Here is a 14,998-nt window from a genome sequence, read left to right on the forward strand (position 1 = left end):
GTGGCCATAGGACCTTGTTTTGAGAGCCACACAGTAAATCCGAAGACAGAGATCTGATGAAGGCTGCTTTTTCACCAAGAATGGTAATTGTATATCACAGTATTCAATAACCCTTCCGATGCTTTTATCTCGACCTTGCCTGAACCTCAACGTGGAGTCGACCCCATTCTGCTTCCACGCTTGTCATTGACCTGAAAAGAGGATTTTTGGACGGACTGTTCTGTTTCTGTCAATATTTTTGGAACAAACTTAAAGCAATTCGTAGTCTCCCGAGAGGACAGCGTTTCCCCTTTCCGTCTAAAGCCCACCGGGTTTTGCCGAGCGTTTGAAGTATGGTCCACGAAAGTGATCCACTTATATTTATAGACCTTTAATTAGAGTGCTTCTCTGGAGGTTCGATCAGGCAAAGGATGAACTCTCTCTCTCTCTCTCTCTCTCTCTCTCTCTCTCTCTCTCTCTCTCTCTCTCTCTCTCTCTCTCTCTCTCTCTCTCTCTCTCTCTCTCTCTCTCTCTCTCTCTCTCTCTCTCTCTCTCTCTCTCTCTCTCTCTCTCTCTCTCTCTCTCTCTCAGGCTTACCCCCCACCCCTACCCCTACCCACCTCCACTCCCTGCAAGGGGGGAAGTGGTGATGTGGTGGTGAAGGATGGCACACTTCATCTGGCCGCACTCTGCCGCTGGGACAGCACTGGAAGACATTCTGATTGAGATCTCCCAGCTCGCCTACTGGACACCCTTCTGAGCGGTGAGTAGCTAGAAAGCATTTCTAAAGACACAAATAATCAATTGTGTGATGTTAAGACGAGGTGAACTTGCGGAGTTGCTTTACTTTAGTTTATCCTGCGGCATTGACGCAGTTCGTCAGTCTGTTCCTCAACAGGTTTGACGCACGCCTGTTTTTGTGGAGGATGTGAATTGCGCAATCCACCAGAGTTCCGCTCAAAGCGAGTGCGCAGTTGAAGTATGTACTAGCGCTGGTTTTAGTACATGATACTCAATGTGATTTAATAGACAGGATTGTTTTTCAAGTGGCTGTATTTCATATTGTTGCCTGTTTGGCAGGCATTTTCTCAATGAATTAGGCTAAATAAGCAGTTATTCCTTGACGTACTTGTGGGACTGGGAATTGTTCTAAATTAACGAGGGAAAAAATAATTCTCCTTTCAGACCTCTGGGCTAATGTGAAAATGTGGTTTTATTTGTCCAAAATAAACTTTTGCAATATAATTGACATTTCTCTGTGTGAAACGATGCCTCGCTGCAGGAAAAAACATTAATTCATAAGGTTGTTACGTAATTCGTATTTTTGGGAACGGTTCATTTAGAAACTTCTTGTGTGTGTTTGTGTGTGTGGATATGCCTGCGCGCGAGTTTGTGGGTCCATGCGTCTGCGTGTGCAGGCGTGCGTGGCTGCGCATGTCCCCAATAACCCCGGGGGGAAAGTAATCAACATTGAACTGTTCAACAATAGTAAGAAAGTATTTTTTTTGTTTTTTTAATATTGAACTCCATTCCATTCCCTCGCATAAAACCTAGCGGCCGATTGGTAAACAAGCTATACTACGGTAAAGTGCACTAGTTGGCCGTTTCTGGTCTGTGACCATGCCCGATACATTCCAGTGGAAGGCCCCAAGGAGCCATCTTGGGGCCCCCTGGTAAGTCAGAGCTGTACATTGTCAGTCAGCTGACAGCCCACACTGACTGGATGTATTGAAACTAGAGCCAGGGGCCCTTCTCTAGGGCAGCACTGGGCCACATGATAGAGAGAGAGAGAGAGAGAGAGAGGAAGAGGGAGAGGGAGAGGGAGAGGGAGAGGGAGAGAGAGAGAGAGAGAGAGAGAGAGCGAGAGAGAGAGAGAGAGGTGGGGGGCTGACAATTTGGCCAGATGGTGAGTTACATACCTATATGTTTCAGAGACCCTCCATCTCACTTCACTCACCAGATTCCCAAGGGACCAAAATATATACTGTTGAACAACCCATATATTTATGTAGGACCTTGTGTGTGTGTGTGTGTGTGTGTGTGTGTGTGTGTGTGTGTGTGTGTGTGTGTGTGTGTGTGTGTGTGTGTGTGTGTGTGTGTGTGTGTGTGTGTGTGACTCACCCCATTTCCCACTCACACACACCCGTTCCTCTACACTAGTATGATCATCTCACTAAAACCTTACCCCTTCCCTGAACCCGACATCCTCCCCCCTTCCCCAGCCCTCATCCTATTGGCTTTCATTCATCGTCCATAGATCTACAATCTGTTCCTGATCTATTTAAGATGTGTCTAGAGCCCGTCTAAGTCCTCTTCATTATTAGATGATATTATTGGCCCGTGCACATGCACGGGCCAATAATATCAAACTTCTACTCTGTAGAAGTTTGTCTGTTGGTTGTTGGAAGGCTACGTCTGTGGGTGCTGGTGGGCTGGTGTCACACACAACTGTGATTGAGTTACCAGTAATCTGCATAACACAGCACACCGCCAGTCAGTCTGCAGCGCGTATGAGTCCGTCTGGCGTGGTGACGAGGAATGGATGATGGGATTTGTGTGTGTGTGTGTGTGTGTGTGTGTGTGTGTGTGTGTGTGTGTGTGTGTGTGTGTGTGTGTGTGTGTGTGTGTGTGTGTGTGTGTGTGTGTGTGTGTGTGTGTGTGTGTGTGCTTGTGTACTAAAGTATTCTAGGGCCCAGAGTGTGCGTGTGTTTGGCTGTGTGTTTGTGTTTGCACAGGTACTCTAATGCAGTGGTGTGGTGGGGAGCTTTTTAGTGGGGGGACTGTGTATGACGTCATCAAAAAGAATCCTGCGTGCACGCGCACACACACGCGCACACACATTCAGAAGAAGTTTGAGGTTTGTGTCTTGCCAAATATAGAAACTGTAGCCAATCTCAATTGTAAAAATCAACATATTTAAAGGTCCCATGACATGCCACCTGTTGTGGGTGTGATTAGCCTAAAAAGGGGCAGATTTTCAAAACGGCTTGTAACGGCTGATCACACTCACACCTGGTGGCATGTCATGGGACCTTTACTAATAATGCTTCTTTCTAATATCATATATATTCAAACAATAGGCCTACGTACAGGTCTAGACAAACACTCATGGCACTCAACACATTTATGGAGCAAATCCAAAATAACCAAAGCTCCTATGATCGCCACGCTACCACCACTTTACAGACAGGCTCGGCCTGCAGTCACGACAAACTGAGCTGATGACGCTTCCAAAGTGAAAGTTAGTTATTTTGTAAAAAATAAATAAATTTGGACCATACTGAAAGAGCTGGCCGAACGGCCCAATGACCCTGGGAGTTTGTCTTTGTGTGTGTGTGTGTGTGTGTGTGTTAATGTGCACTCAGGTACTATAAGGACTTGTGTGTGTGTGTGTGTGTGTGTGTGTGTGTGTCAGCTTGTGGGTGTTCTGAGGCAGATCAAAGAGGGTGCGTGTGCGTCACAGGGTGTTGAAGTGTCGCCTCTCTTCTGCCCAGTGAATGCACGATGGCCGATGATGGAGTGGACCCTCTCCAAAGGCGCACAGCAGCCAAGGATCTGCACAGCGGACCCGCTGAAGGTAAAGCCACCAACCCACCCGTCTAAAACGAACTGCATTCATAATGGAATTGTTTTTCAATTTTTAGAAATGAGTTGTAAGAAATGTTCTTCTATGAAATATAATTCAACATAGAAGAATGAAGGAGTTCCCTGAACCATATTATGATAGGAAAGTAAGCAATTGCAAAATTGTACTGCTTATCATACTTGTCGTTTACATGTATTGTGACACATATACACGCATGACATCTGGCCAGTGGGACTCACGCCACACGCACACGCACACACCCACCAATACACTTACACAACTTTTGTGGTACGTAAAAATATGTCCCAGACGCACTAAAATAAATTGGAGTGAAAAAATGTGTTCAAAACAGAAGTTCTGCAGGCTTTATTCATTCCTAAGAATTTATAATTTAATTTAATTTACCGTAATTGTTTCATGAGGGACAAAAATTGGGCCCCTCATGCAAAAATAACCGTGTTCCAAACCTTGAATCGTGGGGCTGTTGTATAATGGGATTATGAAAATACTACGATAAATTCAATTCCATGTAATGTGTTTGTCTGTGTTTGTTTGTATACATGTGTGTGCGTGCATTTGTGTGTGTGTGTTTGTCTGTGTCGTGCAAGTCTTTGTGTGTCGTGTGCGCGTGTGTTCGTTTGTCTGTGCATGTGTGTGTGTGTGTGCGTTTGTCTGTGTGTGTGTGCGTGCGTGTGTGTGTGTGTGTGTGCGTATGTATGTACATGTGTGTGCTTGCGGGTACAGACGCGGGGATCTCTCCGGACGAGCCTGGATGGAGGCAGAGTCGGATGGAGGAGCCGGAGCGCCTGGTTCTGTGGAGGAAGCCTCTCCTGACACTGCACTACTTCTCTCTGGAGCTGCTGCACTCTCTGAGTGACTTCACTCTGAGGTGAGTCCCCGACCTCTCTTCTCCCCCGCTCCTTCTGTTGCTGGCATGTTCACTTCTCAGAAAAAGAAAAAATACACATTCACATTTCCTTCAAATGCGTTGAAAACCTGGAAAAACACTACCTAATTGTTTTCATTTGTCATTGACATTGTTCATGATAATCGTTGCTGTTATCTTGAAGGTAAAATGCGTCTTCCTGTCTTCCATTTCAATGTTTATACATAAAACAATAACATGCCGGATGTCTGGAACTACCAGACATTACATTTTACTTGTATATTTGGCATGCGTTACATTCAACAATTAATATTGAATACAAAGAAGTGCTGCGTCCCCAAGATCTGCAGTAGATGGGAATCAGATACAGGATGTTGATGGTATGGTATCCAAACACTAGACAAACATTATCAGGAGCTTTCTCAATAAATACAATATTTGTCCCTAACTAAAATGGTGTTAGTTCTGCTCAAACGCACGCACGCACGCTTGCACGCACGCACCCACGCAAACAATCAATGACCAAATAACCCGAAATGTCTTTCTGTGACAAAAAGTAAATAAACGTTGTGAGCCCACCCTGTTTGTTTTACACTCATCATCCGTCACAGTGCGTGTTGACAGCAGCGGCCTGGATAAGGTCAGCCTGTACCCTGTGCTGTTGTGCTTCTGCACGGGGACAACGTGTTTATCTCCAAACGACAAGAGGATGTGGTGAACCCTGAGCACTACGAGCTGAAGAGGGGGTGGAGCAGAGCGAGGGGAGAGAGAGGGGGAGAGGGAGAGGGGGAGAGAGAGAGGGCGAGAGACACAGAGAGAGAGAGAGAGAGAGAGAGAGAGAGAGAGAGAGAGAGACTGGCTATAGGTTCATTCAGTGCATTGCAGTAGTGTAGATATGTTTCTGTGGTTTCTTTTGTGTTGTTTTTACATGCAGCTTCTAAGTATGTCTACGTATGACCCTGTGAGTTCCTGACTGAGGTGCACACTGCGAGAACCGTCATGGACAAAGTCATGTCAACAAATGTGCCCTGTAAAGTAAACCACACAGAGTAGATAGTGGTTAAATCCAAACGGTCTGTAACCACTGAACTCTGCACACGTATAAATAAAGATAGATGAGCTCTCAAAAAACGTAAAACTAAAACAAACCGTTTTAAAACAAACACAGAGGCTGAGGCTTTAGGAGCATAAGATCTCTGTTTGTCAGAGACTGGACACTCATTTATATAAATACATCCCCCGGACTTCACACTTATATCAACTTCTAGTTCCCCCTTCTCTCACTGTATCTTTCTCATACTCTTCTTCCACCCTCTTTCTGCCTCCTCTTCATCATCTACCCCGGTGGATTGACCTGCTGTTTCCCATCACACCTCCATCATTCTCTCTCTCTCTCTCTCTCTCTCTCTCTCTCTCTCTCTCTCTCTCTCTCTCTCTCTCTCTCTCTCTCTCTCTCTCAACTGGCCGGGCCGCGGATCAGCCTCTGGAAGCGAAGACGCTATGTGTGTGGCGTTCTACTGCTGCTCCTCCTGCTCTTCATCGCCTACCATGTGGAGGGCTCCCACCAACAGGTACACAACATGGACTATTAACACACAGAGGGGGGGGGGGGCACACAGACAGACACAAAGACACAAAGACGGAGAGACAGACAGACAGAGAGACAGAGCTAGATGGATAAAGACAGACAGATAGACAGAGATAGATGGACAGATAGACAGACAGACAGACAGAGTTGGATGGATACAGACTGACGGACAGAGATATATGGATACAGACAGACAGAGAGACACACAGACGGAGATAGATGGATACAGCCAGATAGAAATAGATGGATACACAAAGACAGACAGACAGATACATAGATAGATGGATACAGACAGAAAGACAGAGACAGAGATAGATGGATACAGACAATCAGACAGATTGATGGATGGATGGAGAGAACAAGATACACGTTGCCAAGATTTAATGGACATATGAGTATACAAACGTCAACGATATCAAATGTGACGCACGTTCACTTTGTAACCTGGAGTTATGTTTGCCTTTCCACCAAGTCTGTCTCCTCACCACATCAGTCTTCCTCAGCTTGTAACTTTCTCCTGAATAGTTGCTTATCAAGGTATTTGGCCTCGATAAACACAGCCTCAGAAACACCCGTTGCAGCTATGAGGTTTTTCCCAGAAAACAGCTGTTTACAGTCTCAAAGGTCTGCACTGTGAGCCCTCTAAGGGGGTACGCAAGCAACTCAACAAAAGAATAAACCTTTGTTTTCAGAGAAAGAAAAGGGATATGAATGAATTCATAAGATAACACCGGGAATACAAAAACGGCCGAAGACCGGTTTTGTAAAAGGATGAATCCCAGTATTAGCCATTAATAGCAGAATTAAGATCCGTCACGCCATGGCTTAATCCGAACAGAGCGTGTTCTGTTGAGATGGGTGTGTTGAGCATGTGCATGCGTCTTACAGGGATTGTGTGTTGAATTGCACATTTGATCCTGCACTTTAGTGGATAGTGAAAGGTCTCTTATATCCCTCAGGGCCCTACTTGTTTTTGTCAGTATTTTTCATGCAGGGGCCTCCCTGGGGCCTGCCCACCAATCAGCATTCAATGCTGGACAGCGGAGGTCCCAAATTAAGGCCCCTGATAGAATTGAGCCGTCATTTTGGAGACATTTCATCTTACGAGTGCATCTTGGCCCCTGTGCGGACGCAAACAAAAGTTGGCCTCCTTCTTTCCCTCTCTCTCCCCCTCCCATGCCTGTTTTATAAGATTCACTTGAACGTCTTTTTAACTGACCTGAGGGGAAACTTTGATATTCAACAACGTTCTCTTCGCGTCTTTCTGAAAGGGGCACGTCAGAGCATGAATCCATTCACGCCCGCATACTTGAAATCAAATCCCACTTAAATCTGCATGGGAATCATGTTGCGTGTGATTGCCTTCTTAGTCTTCGTCCCTTTTTATGATCCATTGTTTACCCACCGGCGAGTCAAAAACGAGTTCCGCAAACCCCCCCCCCTTCCCATCCTTTCCGAGTTAACAGTCCAGTGCAGAGGTGTTGCCCAATAACCGGTTCTCAGTGCCCGTGAGGCACAATCAGTAGGCACTAGAGCCCAGGGTCCGAGCGTACGGGGGGGACGGTGCCTCTCTCCAGCCATTGGTTGAGGGGACAGAGAGAGTCGCCGCCCACGTTACCTTGGGATCACTCGATTGGTGGGTGACGGGAGAGAGGCTCCCGCCCACTGTACACATTGGGATTCTTGGCACTAGCAAGCAGCTTCTCACCACCACACAAATACACCCACACAAACACACCCACAAGCACACACACCTCTCCCCCCACACAGCCTCCTGCAGGCGATGATAGACTTCAGGGTTTTGTATATTTTTACGATGTGCCGCTTTTACTGGGAAGTGGTGTCCGCTGCCAATAACATAGACCCCTCCCCCTCTCAGCCCTTCCCCCCCAACGTGCTTCCCGTAATCTGTGCAATCCATACGTTTCCCCAGTAGAAAAGCTGCGTGGGTTTGTGGAGGTGGAGGGGAGGGCTGGGAGAGGAGAGGGGTTCACAGAGTGACAGCAGATTAGGGAGGAGAGGGGGGGGGACTACTTGTATATGATTGTTGTGGGGGGCTGTTGAAAGTTGCCTATAGTAAGAGCTGGCTGCTGCCGCGGAGGAGGAGAGCAGTGATCCTAGTTCCTCGCTCAGAGTGCTGAGAACACTCCCACTGCTCTGTATACCATCGTATCCTGCAAGCTCCTCCAACAATAAACTCTCCTTTCTGCATCTCGCTGTTTCTCTCTCTCTCTCTCTCTCTCTCTCTCTCTCTCTCTCTCTCTCTCTCTCTCTCTCTCTCTCTCTTTCTCTTTCTCTGAATCTCTCACCACTTGCATGCTCTTTCCCACCCTTTATGGTCCCCCTCGGTTTTTTTCCATTTCACTCAGTTTCACTCTCTCCTCCTTTCTCTCTCTCTGACCCTTGCCCCCCCCCCCCCCCCCCCCCCCCCCCCCCCACACACACCCTACCCCCCTTACTCCCCCTTCTTCCCCCCTCCCTCCCCTCCTTGTCCTACTCCTCTCATCTTGTATTGCTCTCACTCGGGAGGTCCATGTGTGTGTGGCATGAGGCTCACACACTGTCCCCCCCCCCCCTCTCTCTGCCAACCCCTCCTCCCTCCACACCTCTAGTCCGTGCGTCGCGTCGAGAAGACGGTCCTATGCTGCGCGTACTGGCTCGGGCTGGGGATCCTGTCCTCCGTCGGCCTGGGCACCGGCCTACACACCTTCCTGCTCTACCTGGTAAGAACTTATTGATTCCCACCAACATGTGTCCGTGTCGGTCCTTCACTCGCGTGTTGTATTATAGCCCTCTTGGCCTGAATAAACCTGTCCACGCTTGTTCTGTGACGCAGATGGAATTGAGTTCTCTTCCACACCGCGCGCGCTGCCGCCGCGCAAGTGCGTGTAGCGCGTGGTGTGCCCGCTCCGTGTAGTTTGTGTGTGTGGGTGTGTATGTGTGAGTGAGTGCTTTTCTCACCACTAAGGCATTCATTAAGATACGAAAAAGAAAAGAAACGTTGTGTTTACGCGTGAGTCTTTGTGCGTGCGAGAGCGCGCGCCTAGGTGCCACGCTGCGCGTGCGTCTATATGGTAAAACTAGGGGCGTTGTTAAATTCTCCGTGGTTAATAGGAGCTGCGCGCACGCACTGTTTTGACAGTCAGTCCGGGAACAAGCGCACTCAATGACCCCTCTGATTGAGTGCACATGAGAATATAAATCCCCCCCTCTCCATTCGCGCTTTCCCTTTCTATTCTTCCCGTGCCCTGGCTGAATCCATGCTGTTTGTTTACTTCCCACTTCTGAACTCTGTCACTCCTCATGGCTCCCCCCCCCCCTCCCACCCCTGTCTATTTGCGCGTCCAGCGTCTCTCCGAGTGGACAGACGGTTTTCCTACCAATACGCTGTACCGTCGAGCGCAGACACATCTGGTTGTCTTTAGCGCTCTTTCAGTTCTTATTTAGAACGTCCATCTGCCTGCTGTCCACAGTCAACCTCTAGGCCGTTGTGGTGCTTCTTTGCCCAGTGGAACGGTCTTGGAAAGTGTTGAGTGCATGTCCTCTACGCGGTGTTTTGGAAAACAAACTCCATGCTCCCGAAATGTAATACGAGAAGTGTTTTTCAGTCCACATTAGCTTCTTCCTTTTTTTTGTGCAGGTTTTATGGTAGAATGGCGCCATCTAGGGTGTTCTCTCAGTACTGCGGGTCGTTGTGTCAATGGGTTCATGAAGTGCGTTTCTCGCATGGCTGGCGCTGCTGTGATTCCAGAGGGGAGGGGAGGTCTACTCCCACTGGTCCGCCTCATGTCTGCATCCAACGCGACGAGATGAATCACACTGGTTGATGATAAATGCTCAATAGTCATTATACTAAGACAAAGTATACACTTTGATTTTTGATTAACATACAAACCATCGAAATCTAGATATGTTGCCTAATTTCTTTCCTATCACCGGTTTTATTTTTATATTTAAGACATTATACATTAGACACCACTAGATGGCGCCAGTGGTCTAGGTTTGAAGGGCGGCAATATAACCAAACGGATCATCATTGATAATTGCGAGTAAAATCGGTGTTTTTAAAACAACATAGGCTTTGTAGTGTGTTATTAGCAAATGAGTTGCTATTTTAGAATCGCTCGTACAACATACTACATTCTCAACGAACACCAGTGACTCCAGGTCCATGGATGTGCAAACATGGACGAATCAGAGAAAAGCAGGCTTCACATCACATGACACACTTGACGCATGCTTCATATGACATTTCTTGAACCCTTGTTAAGTCCATGTTTGAATCGGTTGACGTTTTTCCTTATTCTCTAACATCTATGGTTTGCACTATACTTAGGAGACAATATTACTACGATAACTTATTAGGTGGGCGGGAATAGCCTAGGGGGAATTCGGACGCAAAGTATGCACTCGAAATCTATCGACATGACGTAGCCTATGTGTTAGGCGCATAAACAGGCAGATACGTGTCTGATCTCCCGTAATGGTAGCTCACTTGCTTGTTCCTTAAATTGTTCTCTATAAAGAGATCAGGCATTAGCGAACGAGGGAACAGGTTAACCTTTTCGAACACGGCCATCAATTCAACACAGTTCATACTGCGTGCCTATCACCGAGGAAGCATGTTTGACTTTTGAATTCGACCTTTCTCGTTGTATTTCTAATAATTTTACATAAGTTAGTTTGTGTGTTAAAAAGTGTTTAAACTGCAGATACCCTAGCCTAACACTAGAGGGCGTTGGAGAGGCATCCGAGACGCGACCGTCTCCGTGCGACCACCAATGAGAATTGCTGACGGTCCTGTTCACCGGCGAGGGCAATTGCTGCTGTGTTGTCTCAATCGTTGTTAGTTGTGCCAACATAGGCCGTTTATTGGAAGACAAAACCCCAGCTCCTTTAGGGGGGGTGGGGGGGTTGTCACTTCCTGGCATATCTCCTGTGTGTTTAAGCCAGCTGTTCTGGTGAAGCAGCAGGCAAGGTGGCATATTGGGTGACACAATACAGTTCTTGAAAACAATGAAATCATGTTGGAACACTTGAGAGGTCGGATTACAGCCATGGTTCTGATAACATACTGCATGTGCTTGCACACACACACACACACACACACACACACACACACACACACACACACACACACACACACACACACACACACACACACACACACACACACACACACACACACACACACACACACACACACAGTTGCAAGGAAGCACACATTGACAGTGCCTATATACAATGAGTATGATGCACTGATCATACCTTCTGCACTCGTGCCAGGGAAGATTTATGAGTTGGAATGGGAAGAGATATGTGACCATAGTAATCCTTTGGAAATCAGTACATTTTCTAAGAGAGATGCGCGTTGCTCCCAGATTCCGGGGAAACATCATAAATACAAGAGCTCACCTGAGTCACCACCATTAATTACCTCACGTAATGGCAGTTGAGTCACTACGGGCACACTCGAAAATGGTTGCCGTTGACGTTAATTCAACAGCAACAAAGGATCAGGACTCACTCACGGCTACGGCCCCTAACAGCTTTGCTGTTTACTCAGAAAGCAACCAGAGAAGCCTCTCTTTCGGTTTGGCTTGTCTGTCTGTCCGACTGCCTGTCTGTCTGACGGCCTGTCTGTCGTTCCGTCTGCCACTCCCCAAACATGTGTCTCCAGCAGTGTTAATAAATGTGAGGAAAAGCGGGGCACATGTGTTGTCTCACTCTTGTCACCGTAGGATATGGGCGAGGAGAATACAGAGCTGTGTGCGATATTTAAAAAAAAAAAAAAAAAAGGTAGTAAATTATGGACCTTTACGATCGGCAATTTACTACCACTTGTCTTCCAAATATGTGGAGAAAAAGAACCAGCGGCTCATCTAAATAAAGGCCTGTTCGGCAACCGTCTATATTGAGCCTCTTTTTAGGATGTCTAAATTACAGGTTCCAGAGGAGGTTTGTGTAGAATATACAGATTTTCTCCAGCAAACCCCCTAAAATTAACTTTTTGGCTGTTGGCAATTACAAGCGGCAACAGCCTTAATTAGCGCCAGGCTGCTATCGCTGGGAGAGCCTAGCGGGTCCAAGATCACAGTCCAGCCGGTCTAGGATCCTAGTCTGGAGGTTCCTGGTGGCCTAGCCTGTCTAGGATCCTAGTTTAGAGGTTCATGGTGGCCTAGCAGGTCTAGGATCTTAGTCTAGAGGTTCCTGGTAGCCTGACAGGTCTAGGACCCTAGTCTAGAGGTCCATGGTAGCCTGACAGGTCTAGGATCCTAGTCTAGAGGTCCATGGTAGCCTGACAGGTCTAGGATCCTAGTCTAGAGGTTCCTGGTAGCCTGACAGGTCTAGGATCCTAGTCTAGAGGTCCCTGGTAGCCTGACAGGTCTAGGATCCTAGTCTAGAGGTTCCTGGTTGTCTTGCAGGTCTAGGGTCCAAGTCTAGATGTTGCTGAAGGCCTAGCAGGTCTAGGATCCTAGTTGTTCTGGGATCGTAGTCTAGAAGGTCTGGGACTGGAAAATTCTCATACTTGTCATATGTTAGCGTTGTGTGTGTGTGAATAGGAGCTAGTCAGAGGTCTAACATTTAGCATGGGGGGTTCTCATGCTTGGACCAAGGGGCTCACAACAGACACAGACTCACCCATCTTGGCAGACTGAGGTATGGTGATTGGTTGTGAATATTCAAAAGACAACACGCGCATGCAGAAATGAACACACACACACACACACACACACACACACACACACACACACACACACACACACACACACACACACACACACACACACACACACACACACACACACACACACACACACACACACACACACACACACACACACGGATTTGAAAGAATGCAAGGCCTTTCTTTTTATACACCCCTCTGGCATTCGTCGTTGACTAAGTTTGGGGGTTGACGTGTCAGTCACGAGTCGTCGGGCTAGACCCGTGGTTCCAACCTTTTGAGGAAGAGAATGAATGAGATGGAGGGGAGAGGGGGCGGGGGGGGGGGGGGGGGGGGGAGGCTGGTGAATGAAGGCAATTGTGCCACTCGTTGTCTTGCCAAAGGAAGCAAACCCTTTGTGGCTTTTTTCTTCTTCATCTTCCTCCCCTATTGATGCCCAAACTAGGACATTTCCTCTTTCTGTCCGTCCGTCCGTCCATCCGTCTGTCTGTCCGTCTCTCTCTCTCTCTCGTCCCTCTTTCTCTCTCTCCAGTCCAGCTGCGCTACCTACGGTCCACCTCAAGGCCGCGTAGTACCGAAACCGACGATGTATCGTCATGACGATACGCCTGTAAACCGATGCGACCCGTTCAGTAGCCGGGCCCATTGGATCCACCCCCCCCCACCCCCCCCCTAGTGATATGAACACTCTGACACACTAGATGTAGTTAAAAATGAATGGCTCGAGTTTGTGTGTTAGCTAGCGCCGCGCGCCGCGACACACAGCCCGGGGGGATCCGTTACGGGGCCCCGGCGCTGAGTCAAGACTCGCTTTCAGGCGTTCTCGAAAAAATAAGAAGGGCCCCAACGGAACCCGAGCCCGCGGCCTGGTCAGGTGACTCATGTTCCCGCCACGCAGACACACGGACATAGGCGTCCTCGCTCCGCTTATGGAACATGGGACACACACGCACGCACGCACGCACACACACACACACACACACACACACACACACACACACACACACACACACACACACACACACACACACACACACACACACACACACACACACACACAGAGGGCGGAATGAGTTTTGGTCAGGGGGTAGGGTGGCTAAGTGGGTGTGGTGGTGGTTTTTCTGACGTGAGTGTGTGTGAGTCACGACTCTCGCGGCCCCCCACATTCCTCTCGTGTGTGTGCAGGTGAAGGGTCGGCTCTGTGTGGGAAAGGCAGCTGACGTTGGGTGACTCATGGTGGCCATCTCTCTGACCCAGTATCACCCACACAACTGATAGACGAGCAGGGGGTGAATCAGACGCATGTATTCGCACGTGCATATACACGCTACCCGCATATAACACGAACGCACACACACAGACACATAGATACTCATATCGATACAACACATTGGCTCATGTATCACACGCTGAGAAAAACATGTTGCACACTAGCACACACACACACACACACACACACACACACACACACACACACACACACACACACACACACACACACACACACACACACACACACACACACACACACACACACACACACACGTATTAAACGCACACACACGCAGACACATATTAAACATACGGACACACACATATTACACACTGACACACATATTTCACACTGGCACACACACGTACATGCACAATGGCGCACACACACACACACACCAAACTACAGATATTTGGCTTAGGGATCTGGAGCTTAGACACACGGGCTGTAGATGTCGAGTTCTTAGACAGGTGGCTGGCCAAATAATAAAGATAGAATATTATTGAAATCATTTTGAAACCTTTGATTTCGGTCGTCCTTCTACTGCTCTGTTTCATTTCGCTGGTTTGCAGGGAAAATTTAGAATCTATTCACGCCAATATTTGATATGACTATTAGGATAATTGGGAAATTCGATAAAACCATGTCATAAAACACCAAAGTATTTGAGTACAACACTTGGAAGGCAGTCTAGTGGTGGTGGTTGGGGTGTGTGTGTGTGTGTGTGTGTGTGTGTGTGTGTGTGTGTGTGTGTGTGTGTGTGTGTGTGTGTACGCGCGCGCGCGTGTACACACACACACACACACACACACACACACACACACACACACACACACACACAAGCCACAATGGCTCATGATGATGAAGACTTATGGAATAACCCAGCAGATCAATCTAACTCACCCCCCCCCCCCCCCCCCCTTGCCTATATACGATATCCTAGCTTGTCGCCACAGCCCGTTACCCGTTAGCACGTTATCCATTGGCACGTTAGCCTT

At 47.9% G+C, this 14,998-nt stretch overlaps 1 protein-coding gene across 2 annotated transcripts in view; it reads left to right on the plus strand.

Annotated features, from left to right (window-relative positions):
* The first annotated feature begins 46 nt into the window (after positions 1–46).
* Positions 47–14,998, plus strand: part of LOC130385828 (vacuole membrane protein 1-like) — a 61,643-nt gene continuing 46,691 nt past the window's right edge. For both annotated transcript variants that reach the window (XM_056594544.1, XM_056594545.1), the window contains exons 1-6: positions 47–83; positions 571–742; positions 3,474–3,556; positions 4,310–4,454; positions 5,932–6,022; positions 8,652–8,762. In XM_056594544.1, the coding sequence (XP_056450519.1) occupies positions 3,484–3,556; positions 4,310–4,454; positions 5,932–6,022; positions 8,652–8,762 (420 nt within the window). In that variant the 5' untranslated portion in view covers positions 47–83; positions 571–742; positions 3,474–3,483. The remainder of the gene's footprint in view (positions 84–570; positions 743–3,473; positions 3,557–4,309; positions 4,455–5,931; positions 6,023–8,651; positions 8,763–14,998) is intronic.

This window comes from Gadus chalcogrammus, chromosome 7 (assembly GCF_026213295.1).
Source record: "Gadus chalcogrammus isolate NIFS_2021 chromosome 7, NIFS_Gcha_1.0, whole genome shotgun sequence".
Taxonomy (NCBI): Eukaryota; Metazoa; Chordata; class Actinopteri; order Gadiformes; family Gadidae; genus Gadus; species Gadus chalcogrammus.